The sequence below is a fragment of the Pantherophis guttatus genome, chromosome 2 (genome assembly GCF_059756535.1).
Source record: "Pantherophis guttatus breed Tessera chromosome 2, ASM5975653v1, whole genome shotgun sequence".
NCBI lineage: Eukaryota > Metazoa > Chordata > Lepidosauria > Squamata > Colubridae > Pantherophis > Pantherophis guttatus.
This window is the reverse complement of record NC_142064.1, coordinates 156,756,394-156,782,898: the sequence shown is the minus strand read 5'-3', so window position 1 is coordinate 156,782,898 and position 26,505 is coordinate 156,756,394. Positions and strand designations below refer to the sequence as shown.

General features: G+C 38.6%; 3 protein-coding genes across 8 annotated transcripts in view; 1 reads left to right on the top strand and 2 right to left on the bottom strand.

Annotated features, from left to right (window-relative positions):
• The window catches only part of TBC1D16 (TBC1 domain family member 16), a 74,135-nt gene extending 71,212 nt beyond the window's left edge, over window positions 1-2,923 (bottom strand). For 2 of the 6 annotated variants that reach the window (XM_034412814.3, XM_034412815.3), the window contains exon 1: window positions 2,815-2,923. The gene's annotated coding sequence lies outside the window, so the exon portion shown is untranslated. The remainder of the gene's footprint in view (window positions 1-2,814) is intronic. The other 4 variants (XM_087887086.1, XM_087887088.1, XM_087887087.1 and 1 more) reach the window with 3 other exon arrangements.
• A 3,184-nt stretch (window positions 2,924-6,107) lies between these two features.
• On the bottom strand, window positions 6,108-7,063 carry RMI2 (RecQ mediated genome instability 2). Its single transcript, XM_034412813.2, has one exon. It carries the CDS (start codon window positions 7,061-7,063, stop codon window positions 6,644-6,646), a length of 420 nt encoding a protein of 139 aa, XP_034268704.2. The 3' UTR covers window positions 6,108-6,643.
• CCDC40 (coiled-coil domain 40 molecular ruler complex subunit) overlaps window positions 6,919-26,505 on the top strand; it is a 43,619-nt gene continuing 24,032 nt past the window's right edge. The window contains exons 1-13 of the mRNA XM_034412812.2: window positions 6,919-7,661; window positions 9,013-9,100; window positions 10,897-11,220; window positions 13,789-13,918; window positions 15,624-15,811; window positions 16,671-16,754; window positions 16,837-17,056; window positions 17,617-17,774; window positions 19,645-19,767; window positions 20,430-20,551; window positions 22,596-22,839; window positions 23,271-23,453; window positions 26,248-26,493. Coding sequence (XP_034268703.2) covers window positions 7,645-7,661; window positions 9,013-9,100; window positions 10,897-11,220; window positions 13,789-13,918; window positions 15,624-15,811; window positions 16,671-16,754; window positions 16,837-17,056; window positions 17,617-17,774; window positions 19,645-19,767; window positions 20,430-20,551; window positions 22,596-22,839; window positions 23,271-23,453; window positions 26,248-26,493 — 2,127 coding nt within the window. The 5' untranslated portion in view covers window positions 6,919-7,644. The remainder of the gene's footprint in view (window positions 7,662-9,012; window positions 9,101-10,896; window positions 11,221-13,788; window positions 13,919-15,623; window positions 15,812-16,670; window positions 16,755-16,836; window positions 17,057-17,616; window positions 17,775-19,644; window positions 19,768-20,429; window positions 20,552-22,595; window positions 22,840-23,270; window positions 23,454-26,247; window positions 26,494-26,505) is intronic.

Sequence of the window (26,505 nt, the reverse complement as noted above, 5' to 3'; positions counted from 1 at the left end):
CCTTTTTTTTTCCTGACACACAAACCAGTGATTTGATCCAGCAATTTCAAACATTCCCTTCAAGTCTAACTTGTCATACTTGTTTTCAAAATCTGATCCAAGTCTTCCTTCTTTTTCTGTAACTTTAGAGAGTGTACCACCTATTTTCATAAAATTGTCTCAAAGCGCTTGATTAACAACTTTATTTCCTGATCGGTCAGTAGCTGCATAGGAATCTGGAGAGGGGGAGGGTGAAGTCATTATGCAAATAACAGAATTGATGTAATTTACGCCACACACATCAAATGACTGACACAAATTATATGATTTATGTCATTTGTGCTATGACATCAAGGTGCATGTTAGATTATTACGGTTTCTATGGCACACCATCTAGTTCACATATGGCACTAAGCCATAGCACTGCTTCCTTGGTTTGTGCCATATGTAAATTCAGTATATTAAATTGCACTGTATTATATGCTTTTATTATAACTCACCAAATGTTAAAATAAATAAAGCCTCTACTCTTGAATTCCATGGTGGTCACCATCTAATTACAGGTAGTCCTCAATTTACAATAGTTCATTTAGTGACCACTCAAAGTTACAACAGCACTGAAAAAAGTGACTTACGGCTGTTTTGCATACTTATTACTGTTGCAATATCACCATGGTCACATGATCAAAATTCGGATGCTTGGCAACTAGTTCATATTTATAATGGTTCCAGTGTCCCAGGGTCATATGATCCCCTTTTGTGATCTTCTGACAAGCAAAGCCAATGAGGAAGCCAGATTCACTTAACAACTGTGTTACTAATTTAACAACTGCAGTGATTCACTTAACAAGTATGGCAAGAAAAGTCATTAAATGGAGCAAAACTCATTTAGGAAATGTTTCATTTAGCAACTTAAATTTGGGCTCAGTTGTGATCAGAAGTTAAGGACCATCTGTAATAGCTTCAGCCCTAAACCTGCTTAACTTCCAAATCCAGGCAAGACTAGCCAGATACTGCTATCTGAGACATTGGTAAAAACAGTAAAAACATTACCCCATATAAAAGCTAGTCAATATGTTCTACTCTAGTCACACCACTGAAAGTCTCTCTGACCCTCTACAATAATATGCTTTGCAATTTGCTAAAGTAATAGCTTCTTCAAAAGCTATTATTTTATGCAGACAGGCTGATTCCAAGTGCCATGTTCCTCCTGATACGTACTAAAGCTATTCCCTTGGGAGATTCCTTTTTCTAAAGGAATTGCCTTTGAAGAGAAAATGCACATGGTGAAAATACCATTTTTCCCCATCAGACACACATCACTGGAACAAGAGCGCAATCTGAAACAATGCAATGAAATGCTTCAGTTATTTTTTCATTTAAACAGAGTAGTTTAGGAGTATGAAGAAACTATGTGGAATAATTGAAAGGAAAAAAATGAGACAAAAACAGTAGGAGATTACCTGTTTATTGTGCTTGCATTTTATTAGACTAAAGATGATCTGCATTTTGGCAGGAATTCAAAGCACAGACCACATATGATATGTGATCCATACTTTATGGCCACCACTGAGCCAATATGAATTATTCATTGGTTTTGAGTGGGGGAGGTAGAGGAAGAGAAAGATGCAATCTCTTTCATAGCTGGCAGCATTACTGTAAATTAAGAAGTGAACAGAACACACTGCTTCTTAACAACTTGATCCTATGCAGAGTTAAGCATGCGTGGCATTGACACGCCCAACACCTCAGAAGATTAATAGGCTGCTAGCTGTACTTCCAGATTCATTATTTTCATCAGGGTTTTCCCTTTCCTTTATTGACTCAATAATGAAAGGTTTTAAAATAAGTAGAACATGACACACAGAGATCATCTGTCATTTAAAAAAAAGTCGTATCTGCTATATCCTACCAAAAAATTTGGAACAGTTCTATGTTCACCATTATATTGGGGGGGAGGGGTAAGGGAAGATTACAGGCAAAAAAAATCCTTTCTAATTAAGAGCTTTTCCCTAATCAAACAGCTTGACATTGTATTATTCCTGATAAATTGGGTGGTTTTATTCATCAACTGAGGAAATTTTCCAGTAAGAATGCAGCTCAGGATGCTAACCTGGGAAAATGTAGCATGGACCTGATATTCTCACTCATTCCTTTTGCTGATTACAATAGTTAGGAAGCATCTTCAAAATGCCCTTCAAAGAGGGCCAAGAAGCAAAGAACATATGTTTAAGTGAAGGGAAGTACTGAAGGGAAAGCATGTCCGATACAGCCATCATCATCCAGATAGGTACAATAAGATGGTATTTTGTTAGTCAGGATGAGTAAAGGACCGCAGGTTTGAAAGACTTGAGAAGCCCTGACACAACTGACTTCCTTGAGTGAATCTTTAGTCTCTTCTACACACCACGACCCTTACCTCGTTCCCTGGTGCAGTAATTCCCCCCATTGCGCACGCATGATCCTAAATAGTGCCCCACATCCTATCCCTCTACAGTCATCTGGAGTGCAAGATCCCTTCACGGCATTGACCGGTATGAGCAGCTGAGCAGGTGAACTCCACCAGGATGCCCTGCCCCGTAACCCTTTCTCCAAAGCAGGCAGCCCATAGGGCCTCGTCTCCTCCCGCGCAAGCAGCACCTTCCACGCAATCCACGCGAAGAACCCCTCTCAGGGCCTCAGCGAAGACCCCACCCCAAGATCCACCCTGCTTTCCCAACGCCAGAACTTCCCTCCTAAGCTTTCCCATCAAAGACTGAGATACCTTCACCCCAGCCCCAACCCTGGGACCAGCCTCGCCCACCCAGCCCGATGCCCAGCGGGGCAAGTTCTCACCCAGAGGCCACCGTCGCCGCCGCTGCCTCCTCCTAGATCAGCGCCGTGCGAGAGGATTTGCAGGGAAAGTAGGCGCGGCCAAACGTGGTCACACCCAACTCGATCTGCTTAACCCTGCCTTTATTATACTCTGGCCGGATCCGTTCAGGATTTGGAGGTGGAGCAAGCGGGAACGTGAATCGGGCGTGAGCCATTCTTACTATCCTCGCTCACAATGTGCTTTTGCTGCGCAACGCCAGCTCTGTTCTGCTCGGCGGTTCCCCAGCCTTTTGCGGAGAGAACAGGCGCTTACCAAAATTGCGCTGCCAAAATGGTTCCCTTACATTGGAGTCTTTTTTTTTTCTCACTCCCAGCACTGACCCCGATATGCATCTTAAACTACTACATTAAAAGGTGATCTGAAAAGTGGGTTCAACAAAAGGCTTTAATTATATCACATTACATTATGTCTCTACGTTAGAGATATTGATATTACATTAATTATATTACTACAGATGTTCAGATTGTGAGATTTCATTTTAATTCACAGCATTTAAAGAGCTTACCCAAAATGTCTGCAAGCCTGCCTCATGAATTGGAATAAACTCTTTACCAACAGCATATAATACTTCAAATATTGTCCAGTGTCAATTCACATTTCCAAGCTTTTGCTAAAACCAATAACATTTGTACATTTGGAATTATTGTAGCTGCATTGCTCATAAATTATTAACATGTTGCGAATCTTGCTTGAATCTTATCCCTACTTTGGATATGGGAAGATATGGCTTTGTTTAATACTCTACTGGCTGTCTTCAACAGACACATTCATACAACATGCTAAGCTTGGCTAATAACACTGTAACTTCGCAGGGTTTTTTGTAATTTGTGTGAATCACCCTGTTCAGTTAGTCTGTGATTATATATTGTATGAACTCAAAACAAGAATTTAGTAATCAGTTAAATGTGTGAACACAGCATTGAATCAGATCTAGATGTCCTTCCATCAAGCTCAGTCTGCTAGCTTCAACATAACTATTTAAGAAGTCTCTCAAAAGTAATAGAGTGGCCTGTCAAAAGATATTAGACTGCAATTCTTCATATATTATCCTGCCAGTAAACTTTAATGGCAATATTCATTTAGTCCACATCAATGTGCATTCTTCCAGTCCTTGAGTTGGCAGCAAAATATGCAGGCCTTAAGTAAATTGCCGATGTCACAACCCTACTCATGAGTGAAGCTGACAGATGACGGCATCTTAAGAGTTTTTATTAATTTTATTCCCTCCCACCTATCATTGCCTGCTACCTAAACACCAACTGCTGTTTTTAACACATGGCAGGGTGGTCTTGGCAGCTGTGGGTGGGCATTTGAGATAAAAGCTTTGGCCACATTTCAAATGGCTCAAGTGACACGCATGGATGAATTTCAAGTTGCAAAATAGCACTACCCCCCCTCACAAACAATAGAAAGTCCAGCCATGCAAAACCCTTTTCAGCAGAAGACTGAACAACATCTAAAGCAAACAAACATCTGACAGAATCCAGCTTTTTAATCTTCCTGGGGACTGACGCAAGAGCAGCATTAAAAAATGGGAGACAGGTGTCTGAGGCCTCCACCTTTATTAAGGGAAGAATTTTCCACTTTGACATAAATGGATTCCTTCACTGCTTTCTCAAGCCATCTATCTTCCTGTCCAAAATGTGAACATTATTGTCCTCAAAAGACTGTCCTTTTTCTTTTAAATGAAGTATACTGATGATTCTGGTTCTATGGTGTTGATTTTCCTATGCTGGGCCATCCTTACGTAAAAGCTGCTTGGTTTCTCCAATATAGAACTCTGAACACTCATTGCACTGAACAACATACACATTACTCTATGTTTCGATGTCTGATCTTTAGGGTAAAGCCTGTCTCAGTATGTTATGCGTTTGAAGAACACAGGTATGTGGTGTTTTCCAAATACGTTTTAGCTTCTCTGATACACTAGCCAAATAAGGAATGACCTGTTGACTCTTACTCAGCTCTGTCTGTCTTTCATTGAATCCAGATGCTGATTTAATAAAGGCCCAGTCAGATATCCAGAGACCTTAAGAGCTGTCCTTAGATGTCTGCTTTCCTTGTTTTGGCCATTCCTGGACATAGGGATGTTTTCTGCCCTATAATAGTTTCCTGATGACTCCTAGCTTGTGTTGAAGTGGATGGTGGGAGTAAAACAGCAGGTACTCTGGGTGTGGGTGTCCTGTAGATCTATTTCTAGGTTACCACAGATCCTAATCAGAATGTCTAGGGATGCGAGCTTGTTGTCCTTAGTGTCTTCCCTGATGAACTTGATATTTGGACAGTGTTTATATGGTCTGTGAAGGCCTGTACTTCCTGGACCTTGATTTTTTTGTTCAGGTGTCATCCACATACTTGAACCAGTGGGTTGGTGCCATCCCCTGGAAGGAGCTGAGTGCTTTCTTCTCCATTTCTTCCATGTATAGGTTGGCAACAATGGGGGAACTCACAACTCAGCCATATTTCTAACTGTAGAAGTCACCTCTGAAGGTGAAATAAGTGGTATTCAGACACAAGGTCCAGGAGACATATATGGGGTCCCTGTAACCAACTTGCTCAGACTGAAGAAGCTACTTGGATAAGCAGCAAAACGTTTTGAACCAACAAGAAGTACAACTCACCTTCCAGTCAACTCTACCTGGATGACTGAGAATCTTTATTGAGATATGAAACAGGAAGATATTCTTTAAAAATTGTCAGCAAGGAGTTTTCATGCCGAACTTATTGAGATATGAGAATGAACACTATTTCATTATTTAATCTTGTCTTGCGAATTTATATCTAAATGATTCGAACAGAACTACATTCTAGAAGCACCCTTCAAGTATTGCATATGCCAAATGTCCAAGAATGTATGTTTTTCAGTTTATATTCAGTATTACTCTGAACAAGTGAAACCAAAGAAATTCCACAAAATCTGTATTATCTTGAATTAAAAGACTAAATGTAATTCTAACTAGCAAGAGGGTACTAGATAAATAGCTGGCCAAAGCAAAATACATTTTTATACTATACTGGGAATGCCAGGTGCTTTTTGCACTTTTCAGATTATCAAAATAACATGCTGGAAGACAAAAATATAAAATGTCTGAGGCACTGTAGCTATTTTCAAACTTCAGGACAATTCCACCATTGAAGGTTCCAATAGCAATTTAAAAAAAAAATAATGCATGGAATATATTTTATTTCCATTAAGTGTGTCATCAAGAGTCTAGTTATTTACTATCCAAGAACATTAAACCAGAAACTCCAGTAATATATGCAAATTTTATTGTGATATAGTATAACTTTATCACCCAATTTTTCTCTGAACTATTGCTGTATTGGGGGGATGCTATCCATCTCTCAGTCTGACTTGAAGCATTTACATTATGCATTAAAAACACGCCTTCAAATTAACATTATCCATTGTTATTAAAACAGCTTTATCCTAGAATGGTAAATCTTTCGGGTGGATCGAATCATTATTTTAAAAGTCTCTGCATATGTTAAATAGTAACGTCTGAAGTCAGATGTCTGTAGTGAATTCTGTAGCACAGTACTCCTTTAATGGAAGTCCAGCCTGAAGAAAGAAGAGCAGTCTCCACAATGTGGCAATGAATATACTCAATATAGATGTTTTATCTTTGCAACAATCCATGTGCCTCAAGTATAAAAGATTACTTTGCACAAGCTAATCCATCGGGAAATAATCCACACTTTCTAAACAATGCAGGCATTTCCATCCCATTTGTTTTGTTGCTGGGAAACGTGCAGCAAAGGATTCCCATTTTGACATGCCAGCTTCATTCACGAGATGAGGCTTCGCTGCAAATCTTCCACTTCCAACTCCCACATAGTCCTGTGCAGGGGATTGCCCGAAAGATCCGTCATCTTCACGGCTTGAAGGACAGGTTCTGGGATGCAACCCTGCACCAAGCCCATCACCATCACATACTTTCCAGGGCTGAGGCAAGGTTTTCCCTTAGGGACTCTCTCCACGCCGGAAACCACGAAAGTGCCGCTCTCGTCCAGCAACTTCACAGTCGAACCATCCTGCTCTACGGCCAATACTTTGCCCTGCATCCAGACCAGAGACACGGCCAAAGCCGGACGTCCGTACTCTTCCCGGTCCAACAACCACGAGCCGCCAGGGACTTGGCGGCACCGCTTCAGTTGCGCAGCCAGGACCTTCACCGGCGGCGACTGTAAGCAAGACTTCTCCATCATTACGCCAACCTCTTTCCCGCCAAATTTCAAGGAAACGCTGAGAATGATGGTTCTGAAGAGGCTTACGACTATTGTAATATCGCGAGAGTTACGCTGAACCTCTATTTTCTGAACATGGGGAAAAAACGAATTAGAGTCACGTAAAATTATTTGGTCCCTCAACAAGCCAATAACAGCTTTTGCTTGTTCTAGCCATGAATGAGTCTAACCTTTCCTAACTCTATGTTTGCTTCACGGAACCTCGGTCTTTTCACCCTCTACGCTTTGTCTAGCACAGTAGTTGCTTCCCATCTATGGCGTTTTCCAGATAGGTGGACTTCAGTTCCCAGAATCTTCATTCATTTAGCTGTACTGGCTGTGGAATTCTGGGACTTGAAGTCCACATACCTGGGAACTGCTAAGGTTGAGAAATAACGCCGCGGCTTTGTCACTGAAGGCAATGTTGAGAAATGGTTCTGTCCAGATTTTCACCCACCCCCTTTTCTCAGTTTGGCATCATCCGAGAAGTAGCCAGGGCGGGGTAGCGAGGAGAAGGAAGCCCGCGGACTGTTGATAAGCGTCGCTTAGCAACGGAAGACAGCATGGAGCAGAGTGCGGGGTGAGCAAAGGGAAAAAAAGGGAACCAAAAGCTTTTTTAAAAATATAAAGAGGGTGCGAAAAAAAGGACTTACGTGGGAGTAGAGGGTTCCGCTGGAAAAGAGGAGTAAGCTAAAAAAAATCATATAGTTATTCATTGGGAAATGGCATATGTAGGAAGCAGTAGCAGTTGTCATTCTACATGAAGGTTTCAAATTTCACGGTTTTCAATAAAATCTGGGAACAGATGACAGTCATCTAAGCAGAATTTTTTTGCATGCATTTTTCAACTTCTAGATAGACATATTACTGCAAATTATGCTTGTTGTATTTAGTAAACCTGAAATGTAGGGGAGTGGACATTTCTTTCTTTCTTTCTTTCTTTCTTTCTTTCTTTCTTTCTTTCTTTCTTTCTTTCTTTCTCTCTCTCTCTCTCTCTCTCTCTCTCTCTCTCTCTCTCTCTCTCTCTCTTTCCATCTTTAATACCTTTAAAAATAACTCAAGACCATGCTGATGTCCAACTTACCTTTCTCCTATTATCCCCACAATAACAACCCTCTGAAAGGGGTTGAGTTGAGAGTGACTGACGCAAAGTCACCCAGTTGGCTAAAGTGGCTCTAGAATTCACAGTCTCATAGTTTCTAACCTGGTGCCTTAACCCCTGGACCAAACTGGCTCTTTCTTTTGGAAAGAAAGTGAAGAAAATGAATTTTATATAAATAATGCATAAGATTGCTGTGCATTTTCATACTCTCGTTCAAGGTGAAAAAAATTCCAGCATGACAAATTGTTCTTCCTCTCACTTCAAATATGTCTTGATTAAGAAAGGATTATGAGCATGCCGGCCTTCTACAGAAATATAGGTGCTCTCCTTTTCATTTTAATCAGTTTATTTTAATAATTTATCCTGGTATCATATTTCTTTGGGGTTTTAGCACCCCAGTTTTCTTCCCAAAATTTTAATCCTATTTTCATTTATGGCTCTTCTATTATTTAAAGAAAGCTCTTATCCTGTTCCTTATAACCTAAACATGTTCCTATATTCTCCATTCTTTCTTCTCAAATCTGAGGAAGTTATATTGTTATATCCCATACGTTTATTACTATTCCCAGTTTCAATATCCTTTTTCTCACCTGCTTCTTTGGATATAGTATTGTTATTCCTTCAGTTTGTTCTAATTAACCAACTTTCACTTGTGCTAAATTTGTCATACCAGTCAGTTCTTTACACCTCTTAGTTTGAAATGATGCTTGTTATATTAATTTTATATTTGGTACATTGGCATGATCTCTCTTTCCTATGTGAATGATTTAAACATCTGTATGAATTGGTATTAAATAATTTCTTCTTTTTTTTTTACATTTAAACGAAGTGATGAATCGGAGAGTAGACAAATTCCAGAAGAAGAAAATAAAGAAGATAAGCAAGAAGATAATAAACAAGATGGAGAAGATAAAGGGGTAATGTTATCAGTGTGAAAATTCTGAGAAAATGAAAATCAAATGCAGATTAAATCAGAAGTTTTCAATACATGCAGTACATGTTTAAATTGGGGAAAAAGAAAGCAAAATATATGGTTATAAATTTTAGAAAAGCAAGGTGGGATACATACCACATACCTTCTCAGAATCACCCTCACTTTGTTTTGGGTGGAAGATATATTCTTGTGCTCATTCTAGGAGAACTAACTGAGGACTTTAGGTATCGGTGAAGCTTCCTCACAGAATTTAGGAATGCTCTTCTCATAACATGAAACAGGAGTAATGCTTGTGGTTAATAAAGATTTGCATTCCAAAGGCCCTAAGATAGGTTGGGGTAAGTAGGAAGATTTTTTTAAAAAAATGGGTTGAAAAGAGACTCAGTTGGATTGTTCACTTTGGCTTTTGTGAGCCTGAAGGACTTCAAATGTGGCAGTTCTATTTTTTAATCCTCCATCTTCAAGCTACAAGTAGAACATTCTTATAGAATGATTCTGTGCTGTGATGTGTTATACAGAAACCTGCTGAGCAGTTCCAGCAGTATACAAATTGCAAGGAACATATAACATTTATTGTTATATTTCTTCTCTTACTGGTTGTTCTCCCCATCTTTACAACAAACAAATTCCCAGCCCCCCACTATAAGCAAAAGAAGATTTGAATGTATGACAACGTCAGAGCTGATTCTGTGCTGATTTATGTGAATGTGAATGAGCCAAAGAAGTTTAGAATTTCATTGAAAAGCATAAATACACTTTTTATTCTATTCTACTTCTTGAAAATCCAACTAGTGCTTCCACATATGTCACAAGAAAAGTCATTCCCTGCATGATTCTGATCTTTGTAGGTATACCTATTCTAAGCCTTTTGTTGCTACCTTATAAAGTGCTAATCTGTAGCATATTATTTGACTGCTGGATTCTGTACTATTGATAGTCAATCCTATATATACTATTTGGTCATTGGTTGCATTGTATCCTGTTACTATCTAATCCTTCCTGACTATGAATGCAGCACTGTTCTTTCTTGGTTTTTTACGTCCTGTGTATGAGACAGCACAATCTTCTGATTGAAAGTATCCAGTCCTTGTACATTTCAGTCTGCTCATGCCTAAGATGTCAATATATTCTTGATTCATTTTTCATTGTGTTGAGTTTTCCCATATTCATGAATCTTACATTCTATGTTCACACTATAAATCTTTCTTTGCAGCTTTGAATATTCCTGTTAACAATGTCAACAACTATATATTCTGAAAGTTATAATCTAGCCGTTATAAACACCACTAGCATTCTGAAAGTTCCTTAGCTTTTCCTTGTCAGCATCCAAGTGCCATTCAACCTCTTAAAGTGTCTGTCATCCAGCATTACATGACCAGTTTTCTTGAAAAAAATTCATCCATGTAGTTGTTTTAGAAAAATACAGGACTTTTCCCATATAGTATCAAACTACTCGATGCATTTTCCATTGTCCCTAAAGTGGTAATCCATCTCCAGAATCTTCCTATTTTGTTGCTGCTTTTAGCTAGCCAGCTGGAATGTCCTTCACCCTTTGGGTTATTCTGCTGGGAATATATATGTGTCTGTGTGTGTTTACTTCCAGCATTCTTTGCTCTTCCCTCCCAGGAATATTGCTTTGGAATATTGCTTTGCCATATTGAGGCAGCATAAGAGGACTTGAATGGGATTCCAATTATAGGCAATGGAAAATAAGATTGTGCTAGAAGTCAGCAGAACAAAATACAAAGCTTAACTTTTAGTTTGTTTCACTTTTTGTAGCCAGAAGACAAAAATGCAACAGAGGAAGGAGCAGCTATTACTCCCTTGATAACCATAGAAAAAGCAGGAGGAGTTCCTCCTACACTGGCTATGGAAGAGGGAACAATTAGTGGCATGGAGGCCACTGAGGAAGGAGAGGGAAGTGCTGCCATGATAACCAAAGAGGAAGCAACAAAAGATACTCTCATTATGCCCACAGAAGAAATAGCAGGCAGTGTATCCATGGTATCCATGGTATCCATGGGAGGAAGGTCAAAGGGTGCTCTTATAACAACCTCTGAGGAGAAATTCTCAGGACAGACGGATATGTCAAGTATGTCATTGGTAAGCATTTCTGAGCAAATAGGACCGTCTCTCATCCAGGTAACTGATGCTTCTTGTAGAATGTAGGAATTTAATATTTTTCTGTGTGTGTGTGTGTGTGTATTATTATTATTATTATTATTATTATTATTATTATTATTATTAATTTAATTTGTATACCGCCCTTCTCCAACAGGACTCAGGGCGGTGAACAGCCAGAATAAAACAGAACATACAAAATTTAAAAAACAATTTAAAAATAATTAAATATTTTTGGCCGCAATTTAAAACAAACCCAATTAGAATCAATTTGAAATTAACCAAAAACTATGGGGTCAAGCCAGCCCGGCTAGGTGAAATAAATAAGTTTTTAGGGCCCGACGAAAAGTCCGGAGGTCTGGTATTGTACGTATCTCTGGGGGGAGGTTGTTCCAGAGAGCAGGCGCCACCACAGAGAAGGCTCTCCCCCTGGGGGTCGCCAGCCGACACTGTTAGGCGGACGGCACCCTGAGGAGGCCCTCTCTGTGCGAGCGTACTGGCCGGTGGGAGGCTATTGGTGGCAGAAGGTGGTCTCGTAAGTACCCCGGCCCTAAGCCATGGAGCGCTTTAAAGGTGGTCACCAACACCTTGAAGCGCACCCGGAAGACCACCGGGAGCCAGTGCAACTCGCGCAGGAGAGGTGTCACATGGGAGCGCCCCGTCGCTCCTATAATCCCCCGTGCGCCACATTCTGGACCAGCTGGAGCCTCCGGGTGCACCCCAGGGGGAGCCCCATGTAGAGAGCATTGCAGTAGTCCAGGCGGGAGGTGACGAGTGCCTGAGTGACCGTGCGTAGGGAGTCTCGATCTAGAAAGGGATGCAACTGGCGTATCAGGCGAACCTGATAAAAAGCCCCCCTGGCCACGGCTGTCATATGCTCTTCTAAAGACAGCCGTGCATCCAGGAGGACGCCCAAGTTGCGAGCCCTCTCCGTGGGGGCCAGCGATTCGCCCCCAATAGCCAGCGATGGCACCAGCTGGCTATATCGGGACGCCGGAAGCCACAGCCACTCGGTCTTGGAAGGGTTGAGTCGGAGCCTGTTTCTCCCCATCCAGGCCCACACAGCCTCCAGGCACTGGGACATCACTTCAAGGGCATCGTTGGGGTGGCCTGGGGTGGAGATGTACAGCTGGGTGTCATCAGCGTACTGATGGAACTCCACCCCGAAGCCACGGATGATCTCGCCCAGCGGCTTTACATAAATGTTGAACAGAAGGGACGAGAGGACCAACCCTTGTGGCACCCCACAAGCAAGGCGCCTCGGGGTCGACCACTGCCCCCCTGTCAACACAGATTGCGACCGGTCAGAGAGGTAGGAGGAGAACCACCGCAGAACGGTGCCCCCCACCCCCAGCCCCTTCAACCGGTGCAACATGATACCGTGGTCGATGGTATCAAAAGCCGCTGAGAGATCTAACAGGACCAGGATAGAGTAGCAACCCCTATCCCGAGCCCTCCAGAGATCATCCACCAACGCAACCAATGCCGTTTCCGTGCTGTACCCAGGCCGGAAGCCAGACTGGAGCGGGTTGATCAGTATTGACTCTGATTCAGTATTCTTAAAGTAGCTGTGCTAGAGCAGGCAACGAGAAAGCCTAAAGTTACATTAGGTTCACAATTTAGCCTTATTGTATCTCAGAAAACCTGCCTGAAACAACAAAGAGGAAACTTGGTCTCAGATTAACCAAGGGAGCAAATAAAATGCAAATAAACATTAAGAAAAATAATGTTTAAACCTATTTAGATGACGCTAAATATGCATTTTGTGTCAAAATGCATATTGATAATTCAGACGTAGTAGCCAACTTCAGTGAGTTGATGATAAAGGTGCATGGTTTGAGATTTTAGAGCCATATCAGAATGTATCAAAATATCAGGCCCTGAAGGCCAATCACAGAGCCTTCAGTTATAGTGCTATGGTTTAGATGTTTCCTGGATGGTTATTATTACTGCTGTGTAATTCCCATTGTCATGGCAGCTACAGTACATTAGTGATTAATGTTTCCAGTGCAATACAAGATGCTACTTATTGTCTGTAAAGTATTCTGTATGAGGGCTTCCACTTTTAGGGCCTCTGGGAAACTTGTAAAAATGTAAGTGTTGTAGAACTTCAGTGGTAGACATACTTATAAATAGATATTAGAATTTAGAATTTTTTATTGGCCAAGTGTGATTAGACACACAAGGAGTTTGTCTTGTGTAATGGAAACCTAATAAATTATTATATTTGATTATATTTGATTTCATTTCATTGTTTATGAAGTTGTAAATAAATAAATATTTTTGTGAGCTGTCTAAAAGCATTTGGAAGTAAATGGCACACAAGTTTGTAAAATAAAATAAAATAAAAAGGGCATCAAAAGCCACCTATTGTCCATATTAATTACATTTTTAAACCACTGTCCCATTCCTTCAGGAAATCATAAGTAACTTTCATTCTTATTTCCTATGACAAATTCAAGTAGAAACTATATAGTATCAGTCATTCTTACCATGAACACTTCTTTTTGAAGTTGTCTTCTGATAACAGTTTTTTCTGTTTTGAAAAAGCTTGATGTTTCTGGAGAGAAAAGTATGGAGAGTGCTCTTTCTAGTGAAGTAACAATCTCTCTGCCATCTTCTGGAATCAGCAGTGTAAAATCTGAATTTCCAATGCACGTGGACCACTCTGCAATGTCAGGTTAGCTCCTATTTTGCTAGAATGATATTATAGCAATAGCACTTAGACTTATATACCGCTTTACAGTGCTTTACAGCTCTCTCTAAGCGGTTTACAGAGTCAGCATATTGCCCCCAATAATTTGGGTCCTCATTTTACCCACCTTGGAAGGATGGAAGGCTGAGTCAACCTTGAACTTGGTGAGATTTGAACTGCCAAATTGTCGTCAGCTGCCAGTCAGCAGAAGTAGCCTGCAGTACTGCACTCTAACCACTGCACCACCATGACTCATAGTATTGTTATATAGTACTAATATATTTCTTAGATCCAACTGAATCTTTGCCATTGAGGCACAGTTCAAAAATCTTTACTCCTGCTTATTCCTGCTTGAAAAGAACACTAAATCAAATTCTCCATTATTGGTTGCTTTATTTTATTGTTATTAAAATATGATGTCTGGTATTTGAAAGTGTTTTGAGAATCTTGATAATTTGGAAAAGAATTAATAGATATTACATTCTTATCTACCTATATACTGAATATATAGGACAGTGATGGCTAACCTTTTTGCCATTGCGTGCCAAAAGCGGGGGGAACGCAGAGGAGTTGCGTGCGTGAGTGCCCACACCCATAATTCAATGCATCCCCACGCCCCATCCCCCAGGCTCCTAGAAAGCCAGAGGCTTTCTAGGAGCCTGGGGAGGGCGAAAACGGCCTTCCCCACCACCCCGGAGGCCCTCCAGAGGCCGGAAACAACCCATTTCCTGACTTCTGGTGGGCCCGGAAATCAGCTGGAGGCTGAACTAGGGCAACACTCGCGTGCCCACAGATATGGCTCCGTGTGCCATCTGTGGCACACGTGCCATAGGTTCGCCATCACGGATATAGGAGGTCAGGAATTCAACTAAGAGTTTTGTGTAAGTGAACATGAATAGCATACACATTGATGTTTCTTTATGTTAGCATGTACAGTATTTATTCTCACACTAAGCTACATAAAGCAGTATAGATCAAATTTCAAAAATAGCAATAATCAATATAATATAATAAAAATATATAGTAAATAGATGAATAGAAATGAAATAAAAATAGGCAAGTGGAAAATAATGCAATAAAAATAGAACAAGGAATTTTGTTCATGTATAATCCAGAAGAATCATTAGAAAAAGATACATTGTTTGATATATGTAGGATTTGTATATTTATTGAATTCAATTTATTTCTATTCTATCTACTTAAAATGAATTATGATAATCATAAAAATAAATAGAACATTCTGTATAGCATTTGAAAACACAGCAACTAAAACAGAGCAAAGTGTCACTAAATGTCATTAATATATATATATATATATATATATATATTACAATGAAATTAACTAAAAAATTCCTATTTTGTCATCCTGAATTCTAAAAAGCTCCAACAATTCAGTCTAATCACTGTTTAAGATCATGAGATGGGAGCCTGGATTGCAACAGGTTTCCCTTTCTTTCTTCCAAAAAAATGAAGCATGGCAAAATGCACTTTTGTCAAAGTGACACAAATTGTATCTATTTTCAGTTCCCCTGTGTTAATGGCCTTCTTTGATTATGCTTTATATTTGTTATAATATCATAATCATTACATAAATGAGTGTTATTTGAAGCAAAGCATTTTTGGAGAATTTTCATGTGTAAACTAAAGAGCTTGCTGTCTCTGGTATTGTTCCTTTTTTCTTTATATACAGAGGTCACTCGATCAACCGTTTTCCCTTCCCATCTTGATTCTGCTGTTCAGCAGATGGCTTCTGAAGTCAGTAGGCTTGGCCCCACAGAACAGTCGGATGGAGAATTTATGGCACATTATGCAGGGCAGGAACTGGGCATCGAAGAGGCAGGGGGAGAAATTCAGCTGGTTGTGTTAGATCCAAATCACGTAAGAAAACTCTATAAAGACTATAGTGCTAATAATTACAAAATGGACAGCAAATGTCATAAAAATTATTCAAGTTAAACTTAATATAGAAAGTAGTGCTATACTATCCTTCCAAAGGGGTGGGAGAGGAATTAAAGGATTTCACGCCCATGGTGTGACACCACTAATTATCAGTGAAGTATGACATGGCCTTTGGTGGCACACCGCATAATTTCCTTCATGTAGACCAATGTTTCTCAATTTCATCAATTTTAAGACATATTTAAGCAACTTTAGGATGCTGGCTGGGGAATTTTGGGAATTGAAGCACCCACATCTTAAAGTTGCTGAGGTTGAAAAACACTGATCTAGGCCAAGATAGGCTATAGGGATGCTAGCTGAAAGCTTCTACTGCACAACATATTCTTATCATCTTCCCCATCCTAAATGACTAGTCATCACTGGTAGAGATGCTACCATAGTTTTAGAATATGACCTTATTTTGCTTTAATGAAGTTATCATTTATTTTTGAAATTTGTTACAAAATTATGATGACCTCTGAACCTGTGAAGACCATGTCTTCCAACTGCAACATTTTGGAAGAAACATTTTTAGCTTGGGTAATTCTTTATTGCAATGAATATATTATCAATTTGTCATAAGTGAAAATGGGAAGATGGGAAAGCTGGTTCTTCAGTGTGATCCTAAGCTATTCAGTCTAGTTTTTATTTCGTCATGCGAACAAACTATTGCCATTCATGAGATTGGGACCAAGAAACTATCCAGAAGAAAATATTTGTTAAAATACAGTTATTTGCATTGGAGTCATTTTTTTTTTGCTTGGGAAATATATTAATATATTCTTCCTTGTTTCTTTAGCCCTTAATGAAAAGATTCCAGTCTGCTTTGAAAACCTATCTCAGCAAACAAAAAGGAAAGCTTACTGATGAAATGCAAGAGTTGGTATGATTTTTTTGCTTGGAACTTATTTCTGCTCATATCTTGGCATTTTTGCTGGCTCATTTCCTCTTTCTCCTGATTGCAGGCAGTAGCCATAAAGAGTGGAAAAAAGCAGAGGGAAGAACTTGGTGTGCTCCTGTATGGCTTTCAGCAGCATTTGGCCCGGCTGCAGATGGAATTAGAAAAGAACCACAGTTGCCATTCTCAGATTGCCATGGCACGGCGACAGCTAGAGGAGGAGTTGCATGACCTTAGAGATGCGTATAAGAAGACATTCCACGGCACCCAGGAGGAACGGAAAACAGGTGATCAATTCCACTGTTGCAAAGTTGTCTTATTCTACATTAGCTACTGCTTAATAAATTTTAATTCAATAATTTGGGGATTGATCTGTTGTGAAATGGAAACATGCTCTGAATACATAGAATTCCTAATCAGTTGTGTTTGTCTCAAAGCAAACCAGAATATGATTGTATTTATTTTGTATAACATAGCAGTGTAATTATAATTAAAAGTTAGCTATACTTATCTTGCAAAAACACATGCTTTATCCGGGAGGAAAATATGTTAATGTTTGGAGAGTATATAATAGTTTGTTTTTGTCTTATATATTATATAAGCTTGAATCTATATTTCAGTCTTTATATAATGTATAAAATATTATACACAAACACATATACAATATAATTTTATATAATTCTTACTTTGAAGCTGAAATCTAAGAGTCATGTCCTTCTCCTGTATATTAAGTTTCCATGGCATGCTGCTTTCCTTAGTTCTTTCATCATTAGAAGGGGCTTGACACAAGCTCCAAAGGTTTGTGTGCGTGTGCATATGTGTGTAATTTCTCAATTTTTCCCCTTAGTTTCATTAGTTCAGATGGAGATCGAAAATCTGTCCCTGCGCCTTTTCTACATGCAGAACATGGACCAAGATGTCCGTGATGATATAGCTGTAATGAAGAGAACTGTAAAAAAGGCTGAAGTGGAGAGGATGTATGCGGAAGTGGAAAAACAAAAGCAGGTATTTAGCAATAGTCCCATTTTAGAACTCTCCTTTCTGTGCACCTTGCCTTTTCCTCTCTTAAACCTGCTCAGGTTTATTTTCTGTTAGCCACTTCTCATATCATTTTTCATGCTCTCTGTTCTTAGAGATGGCTTTGTTTGTCGTTACTGTTCCATAGAAATCAACCTCAGGACTTATTTCTTTGGTGAACTTTATTGACCCATTCAAGTCTTGTGCCATCTTCATTTGGCATCTATTACAAGCCATGAGAATATTTTGTACAAATGATGTCGTTGCGCAAATGACAACACTATGTAATGGCATCATTTGTATTAGTTTCATTATGACTCACACAGTTATGTTTATATAATAATAAAGGCTGCATTTGCCTCTCTTGTATTATTGCGTAAGTCTTAGCTGCACTTCACTGCACTTTAATTGTCATCTTTATAGTGTGATTCCTGAGAATTATCACAATCTATATTAATTTTATTTTACAAATTACAAGAACAGGAAAAATGTCTAGTGCTGTCCAGTATTTCTTCAGACAAAATTAATCTGTTATTATATACGCTGCAAAAGGAATTAACTAGAGTTCAGATCTTGTAGAATAAATACTACTGTTTTAGGTTGCAGGTGTATCCCCTGCAAAATAAAAGTACAGCATGTTATACTTAAGGGGGGCATTTTAAATGTAAGTTGCATTCAGAATCATGACATTGATATTTTACTCTCTAATGCAACTGTCCTTTAAAGTGACAACATGCATAGTGATAAGGCTTGACTTCATTTCATGTATTAGCAGATCTGTATGTATGTATTTTTTGCCTCCAGTGCTGTTAAACGGAAATTAATAAATTTTATAATTTTAATTATCAACATATCACTTCTAATTGATTGAACTGATTTCACCTATTTTTATAACAATCATATCAAACAGGAAAAAAAGTCCTATTTAGAGCTAATGTTGGGAGAGTTTGACTGCAAAGAGAGTACGTGTACTGTATTTTTGAACCTTTTGAACCTAATCTTTTTTCTCCATCTTTTAGTTCATATGGAATTACAAACTCTCCTAGTGCCAAAATATTGTAGATGTAAATGTTATAGAATTAGAAAGTCCTATGACTTTATTACTTATTTTGACATGGCTTTTGCTAATGATCTAAAGTTGTGAGTGTCTCTAAGCAAGCCTTCCATTGGCACCTGGCCACTGTGTTGGGACCTCACTTCACAAACAACTAATAATTGTGTATAAGACTGCAAAGGTATTTTGTCTGTAAAGCTTACTTCATTAAAATGAATACGGGCAAAAAAACCTATAAAGAATACTGAAAAAGTCCCCAGAGAGTATAGTAGTTATTCAAACATACTGAACATACAGGTAGTCCTTGTTTTATGACCATAATTGGACCAGAATTTTGATCACTAAAAGATGCAGTCATTGAGTCATCATGTGACCAGACCTAATTTTATGACTATTTGTACTTCTGACGTTAAGAAAATCATGTGGTCATTAAGGGAATCACATGGTCATTAAGGGACCCTCGCTTCCCTAATTGACTTTGCTTGTCAGAAACTGGCTGGGAAGGTTGCAAATCATAATCACGTGACTGCAAGGATCTTCATTGTAAATTGTGCTTAAATTGTGATCATGTGATTGTGGAGCTGGGACAACAGTTGTAACTTTGAGGACAGGTCATAAGTTATTTTTTCTGAGGCCATCATAAATTCTGATCTATTGTTAAGTGAAGACTCAAAAATCATAGACTACCTGTGGGGCATATAGAGAGCATGCATGCAGCTGTTTCTCTTATCTTGCTCATTATCTAGACTAAGTGCATAGGAAGAGTGCCCATGCTAGTATCATGAGATGATCTGAATTTCCTAGGACCTTCATGTCGACCGCTTAACAAGAAGAGCTAATGAACTAGAGGAACAGATTGCTCTTTATGATGCACAGTACATGGCTCAGGCAGAAGATACCAGGATAACACGGCAAGAAGTAGGAGAGGTAAGAAGTTATCTCATTTTTTTCCCTACAGCTAGAACTTCTTTAATGAATTACAGATTACAGTAATGTTTAATAGGATTACTTTGTTATAATCCCTGAGTGAGATAGAGACTGATGGAGATGGTAGAGATAGCAACTGTCCAGATGAGGCTTTAAGTGACACCTATTTATCAAACCACATTTAGTATATTTTAAATGTACACTGCCTTCATAATCTGTCTTTCAGTTAAAAGTTGAAAATATGTGTACACATACTGCCATAGTAGTTTATAATCCTCTGGGGCAAACTATATCTTGCTGTGCATACAAGGAGACCGGATGGATGATTATTTGGGAATCTATGGATTGATTAGTAGAGAAACAAGGCAGACATGTTAAATCCTTCTCATAATATGATTGCCACCAGCTGCCTACTTGTAGCAGCAGCCAGCACTGTGCAGGATATAATAGGTATTTTTAATTCCTTCAATTTTTAGATATAAATTTGTGTTTGTTGCTGATTAGGTTTAATTTCATCTTATCTAAAATATGAAAATGCAGATAATAAGAATTTACAACTCTGGCATTGAGCTCTATAGAAAGAGAAGAGGCAGAAGTCAGCAGAAAGAAAATGTATATTTTCCCACATAGCCCTATAGTCTTTCATTACCTTGTCTTTGCAGGCAAGTATAGAGATACAAGCTATTAACTTGGAGAAAAAGCAACTAATGCACCAATGGACTGTCAGTTTGACTGGGATGAAGCGCCGTGATGAGGCATATGCTGCCATGCAAGAAGCGTTAAGGTAATTATGTTAATAAGCAGTTTCTTGGAGTGTTAGTTACCTTCCAGAAAGACAAATGAAAACTTAAGCATCTAGAACAGTGGTTCTCAACCTGGGGGTCACGACAGGGGCCGCCTAAGACCATCGGAAAACACATATTTTCAATGGTTTTAGGAATAATTTTATGGTTGGGGGTCACCACAACATGAAGAACTGTATTAAAGGGTCACGGCATTAGGAAGGTTGAGAACCACTAATCTAGAATATTCTCAAGATAGCTACAAAGGCATAGCTGTTGGCCATCTCTTTCTCAATTGCAGAAAAATAAGTGGAGAAAGAAAATAAGCAGATTCTTAACAGATCATTGCTGTGGGGAAAAAAACAGTATGAGAAAAAAGATATTCCTTCAGACTTTATTCATCAAACATATGGCTCTGTTTAGTAAATTGCCTGCCCCATTTTTCTTTAAGGATGTCTGTTATTTGGGTGGTGGTTAAATTTGGTATAAAGCTTAGCTTTAGAACAACTTTAATAGTAGCCTTAGTTTGTTTTACATTGGATTGTTTGCCAGGATAACTTTTAGGGAAGAAAATTTCTACTGCCAGTACAGTAGTGAGAAAGTAAAATTAGAGTTAGGCTTCCTTGTCATCTAGGCTGCAATTTGGCATGAGGCTAATTTCAGGCAAAGTTATATACATATACACACAAACACACATGCACACATAGTTGCATTTATACATACAAAGTGAAATTGAAATATTATTTATAGAAAGTTGAATAAAATATTTTAATTACTATATTTCATTTATAAGGACTTTTTAACCCTGCTTTTGCCTTGCCTTTTGTAATAGTACATAGATCTTGTCTTATAAGTGAAATGTTGCTGCAGAAATGTTGTTTTATGGGAATAGTGATGATAATGAAGATAATAATTTCTTTCCAAGTTTCCTTCTCCTTTTCCAAGATCTGATAATTAGTAGTTCTGTGTTATTCAACTCCAATCAGACTTATTTGGAATACTTAATATGGATGTTCTATTTTTAAAAAAAATTCTGAGTGGTGTCAGAAAGGGCCGAATACACTCACCAAAATTGTGGCAAACAAGTCATGTTGGTTGGGCTTAACCTGAGCAAAGCAAAGTGTCGACCCTGAAGATGATGAGGCTGCAGAGGTATTATTCAAATGTTTCATAAAAGAAGGCACAGTCTTTTTTTAAAAAATCCAGGAACTAGGATAGATATAAAGGGCTTAAATTGTTTATTATAAATTTAAAAAGTAGTTTTCAGTTGAAAGATTTCCTACTGGAAATCTTGAGGGAGAACCTGAACGGTTGCCATGTAGGGATACTATAGTCTACTTTTGATTTCCTGGATATGTAGTAACAGAATTTGTTCTATGTGGTTACAAGAATTACTGGAATCTAGAAATGCATATAACTATTAGATGCTTGTACTGTAGAATCTCAGCATATGGCAGCACTTGATTGACTGTGTGGACTTGGAAGTTACGCAGGTTGGGCTGACTGATATTTGGAATGGAGAGCATCAGGAAACATCTGAGTTGTAGACCAAACTGGGGAGTCAAAACAATATCCCAAAAGAAAACAATAGGAAATAATTTACATACTTCTACCAAAAAACCTTTTACTGATGTTTTCTATGAAATCACTAGAGTTCAAGATATAGATTTTATTTTGCATTTTATTATATTACTGTTTATAATACAAGTTAAGGACGGAACAATACCTTTGTATCAGGGGTGGGTTCTACTTATCTTTACTACCGGTTCGCAACGGGAACACATGCACAGATCATCAATTATGACATCTGGGCAGGTGGGCAGAGCCTCCCGCCACTTTTACTACTGGTTCTATAGAACCGGACAGAACCGGGAGAAACCCACCACTGCTTTGTTTGCCTGACTTCAAAGAAGCAGTGGCCTAGGAAGATGTTGAAAGAGCCACTGTGGTTTTCTAATTATTTCCAAAATAATTTATTTGAAAGCAGAGACATTTGTAGAAATTATTTTGCTCCAAATTATTCTTTTTTTTTTTTTTGCCCCGCAGAGATTCCAGACATAAACTCAAATCTTTGGAGGCTGAAATTGAGGTCTATAAGAAGTCTATCACCAAGGAGGAAGAGAGGAATGAATTGTTGGCTTCTATCCTGAACCGTTCAGAGAACGATGCCAACACAAGCAGAAAGCTGATAGCACAGAACTTGTCTAAACAAGATGCCATGAAAGTGGAATTTGGCACTTATACCCGTACCCTTCAGGAGACAGAGCAGGCCCTCAATAGGACATCTGCAGTAAGATTTTGAGACTAACATTTGCTATTTGTTTACTTGTAGTGTTTGATTGGACAGCCAGGACTGAAATGGTTCTTCCAAAGATCTTTCAAAACATCATTGCTGAAGATTAGGCCACACATTTTCTGCCATTTTAAATATTAATATAAGCTTCCCAATAGTTTCAATATATTTTCATAAAAAAACAACAATAGAGAAAGAAAGATAAAGCTGAAATTCTGGCCCTGAACATTGGTATAGCATGTTTCTGGTCATTTTATATAATTGCCTCTCCTACTAGAGACTACAGTAGGAGAGGCAATTATATAAATTGTGGTAATAATTAAGTGTGGTTTCTTACCATCAAATATGGCTCATCATAATTCATAATTCTGCCCTCTACTCTGTTTACAGTCATCTGCTTTCTAAAAGTTTCCTATTTCCCATTCCAGGATCGAGCAGCTCGCATGAATGAATTGGTGGTTCTTCGCAGAGAACTCGAGAAAGGATCACAAACCAAGCAGGATAAGGAAAATGAGATCATGACCCAGTTGCAGGAACAGATGATATCAAATAAAGCAGCAAAATATTTTTTACAACTAAGAGCTAAACTTCAGAATACAATGTTGACTTTGGTACGTAAAGCACCTCCATATTTGGGGCTGACGGGAACGAGGTATTTAAGTATGTGAAGTTTCTCTCTCTCTCTCTCTCTCTCTCTCTCTCTCTCTCTCTCTCTCTCTCTCTCTCTCTCTCTATCATGTTCATAATTCATAATATTTTCAGATTGAAGTATAGTTCCACTTACCACCAAATAAATAAAGATATGTTCTTAAAACAATACTTCCTGCTTTGCTACAGGAAGCCCTGTTAAATCAATTTTAAAAAATGATTTTGTTCCTTCTAGCTTTAGATTTAATCTCTGATGGCTTTCAATTTCAAGAACAGAAAGCATCAGCTGAAACATGAAAATAAAGTTTGATTAGCCTCAAGATATCACCCTTTTTCACCAAAAAAAGTACAAAGTGGAGAAATATTCTTAGTGGAAGTTGCAATGATTACAGTGGTGCTAGAGTATGGTAATTTTTCCTATTGTGCATGAACATACAGTAGTTTTCCTTATTATACAATGAAAAAGTATTTGCATTTGCATATACCTATAAGTAGTGGTATATTTAGCAGGAATTCTCCTGTTAGTTGACTTTCTATTTTACTAAACCTGGATTGTTTTAAAGCAGGAGTGTCAAACTCACATCCTGCAGGCCAGATCCGTCAAGCACTGGCCACGCCCACCACCATTTTAGCAAAAGGGAAAAAAGTTGCGATACGTCCCATGACGACGTGTTGTCGCAAGTTTGACACCCCTGTGATTAACGCAAGGAAAACATTACCAAAATATGAATTATTTGCCGGTTTTAATTATTGTCTTCTTGCAGATGAAGATGCTAGAACAGGTGCTCCATAAGAATAACTCTCACTAACAAAGAATTGTAGGTAGTTCTCACTTAGTGTCCCCAAATGGGAGTGGCAACTCCATCACTAAGCAGTACAGTTGTTATATGAAATGTCATGTGACCATGCCAACTTGTATTAGTTCTAGCTGCAGTTGTTAAGTGAATCACTGTGGGTCATTAAGTATGACATCACATGCCCATGGCTTGCAACTTCCTTCCCTGTTGACTTTGCTGGCTGTGAAGGTTGTAGTTGGGCAGGACACTGAAACTATTGTAAATACTCACTGGTTGCTTGGCACCCAAATCATGATCATGTCCATGATGGCCACAACTTAAAGGACTAGTTGTAAGTCTCCTTTTTCAGTGCCATCATAATTTTGAAGTGATTGATAACTGAGGATTATGTTTTATTGATAAAGAAAAGATCCACAATGAAGTTTGAGACACGTGTCAGAACTTTATTATTTGGGGCTGGAACCATGCTCTGAGCAAGCTTTTGTGATCTCAGGGCCCAACTGACACAAATAAGGCTTTGCAATTTCTGCAAGTAGAATGAAGATTCTGAATTGACCAGTTCTGATATAAAAATTAAAACCATGATCTTTCTGATAAACAGAATACTATCTTCTGTGGATAAAACTTCAAGAAACAGCATAAACCTCACCACTAGTACCAATATTGGAGATTAGAAAAGAAACATCCTTAAACTGGTATCTGAGCTAGTGCTTGAGTCCCCGATGCTTAAGATTCTTGGGGATTTTAAACCTCCTGAGTGGGAATTTTTCTCAGGATTTCATGGCAGCCATAACAACCATGGGTTTGACCTTGTAGTATCTAGTCCAATCCATAAAGGTACACGCTTGATCTAGTTTTAATTTTGGGACAGTTGATTTATCATTTCCATATAGGGTCTTTTTTTTTTTAAATCCTTCACCATGGACAGTCCTTTGTCACTTTTTGGTCATCCAGAACCTTGCTCCATTACCAACCATTGCAAGAAAGGAAGACAAATTAATTTGGCCACTTCTGACACTTTATGGATTCTATTAGTTTCCAACTGGTGCTTGGGGAGTTTTTGAATGACCAGTTCAACCAGTTTTGCCACTCCTCTTACCAAACTCTGAACAAGAAAATTGGCAAGAACGTTGGATGAAATCATTCCTGAGTATCCCCTCCAGTGTGCAGGTCTAAATATGCCCTGTGGTTCATAGAGGAACTCTGGAAGGTAAAGTGACAGAAGACACATCAGAAGTGTGAACATGACTAGACAGAGGTATCAGTTTAGATTTGGGCTCACATATTGGCAATAAGATACTGAAATATAATTATTTCTCTAACCTTATTGCATCTGCAGTGTGCTATCCAGCATCCTTATTTAAACTAACCTGGACCTTTTGTGGAATTGTAGGTTGAAAAAATATTCCCCAAGGCCACCATGACTAAAAGTGAAATTAATCAGATTTGTCCTGATTTGTATTCACAATGTACATAATAGTGTCTTGCAATATTATCTGGGATTCTTTTGAGTCTGTGTGGTTTAAGGAAGTGGACAGCATCCACTATAGTGTGAGTCCTGGCTCTCCTGGCTTTTTATGGTTACAGGCTAACCTAAATTTGTGATAGAGATTTATTTACAGTAATATTATTATATTATTGTGATTTATTATTTATTATTGGCTCTCAAATAACATTTGTTAAAATGTACCCAGTGAAACCAATGTGTGCAGTTACATATTGGAAAGAGTAAGTGGATATTTTTTATCTCTCAGTATTCTAGCATTGTGCTTTTTTTCCTGCCCTTTTGTGTTCTTGCTATGATTTGGGAAATTTTTGTTCAGCTACAGTCTAAAATAATACTGTGACTGCAGCCAGGCTTTCCATTAGTAATACATATTTGTTAACAGCACTGAAATACTTATTTAGCTATCCGTACAGAGATGTCTTTTTCTGATCTCCCTTTTCTTGTAATCCCTAGGATACACAGCTTACCAAACTTGAAAATGAAACGGCTCAAACTTCATTGGACATAACAAATACAAATAGTAGGCTGAACATGTTTCAGAAGACTCTTTCAGAACTGGACAAGGAATTGGATGAGTTAAACAGCGAGATCAGTCATAGCGAGACTGAAATTGCTAAACGTAACCTCCTGATTGGACGCAAACAGGGTGCCATCAACTTGTACAATAAGAAATTGGAAATGATGATTTCTCAACTTGGGGTATGTTTTTTT

What these genes read in the sequence shown, in the direction of transcription:
- RMI2 (XM_034412813.2), bottom strand. Translation starts at nt 7,063, where the DNA reads ATGATGGAGAAGTCTTGCTTACAGTCGCCGCCGGTGAAGGTCCTGGCT.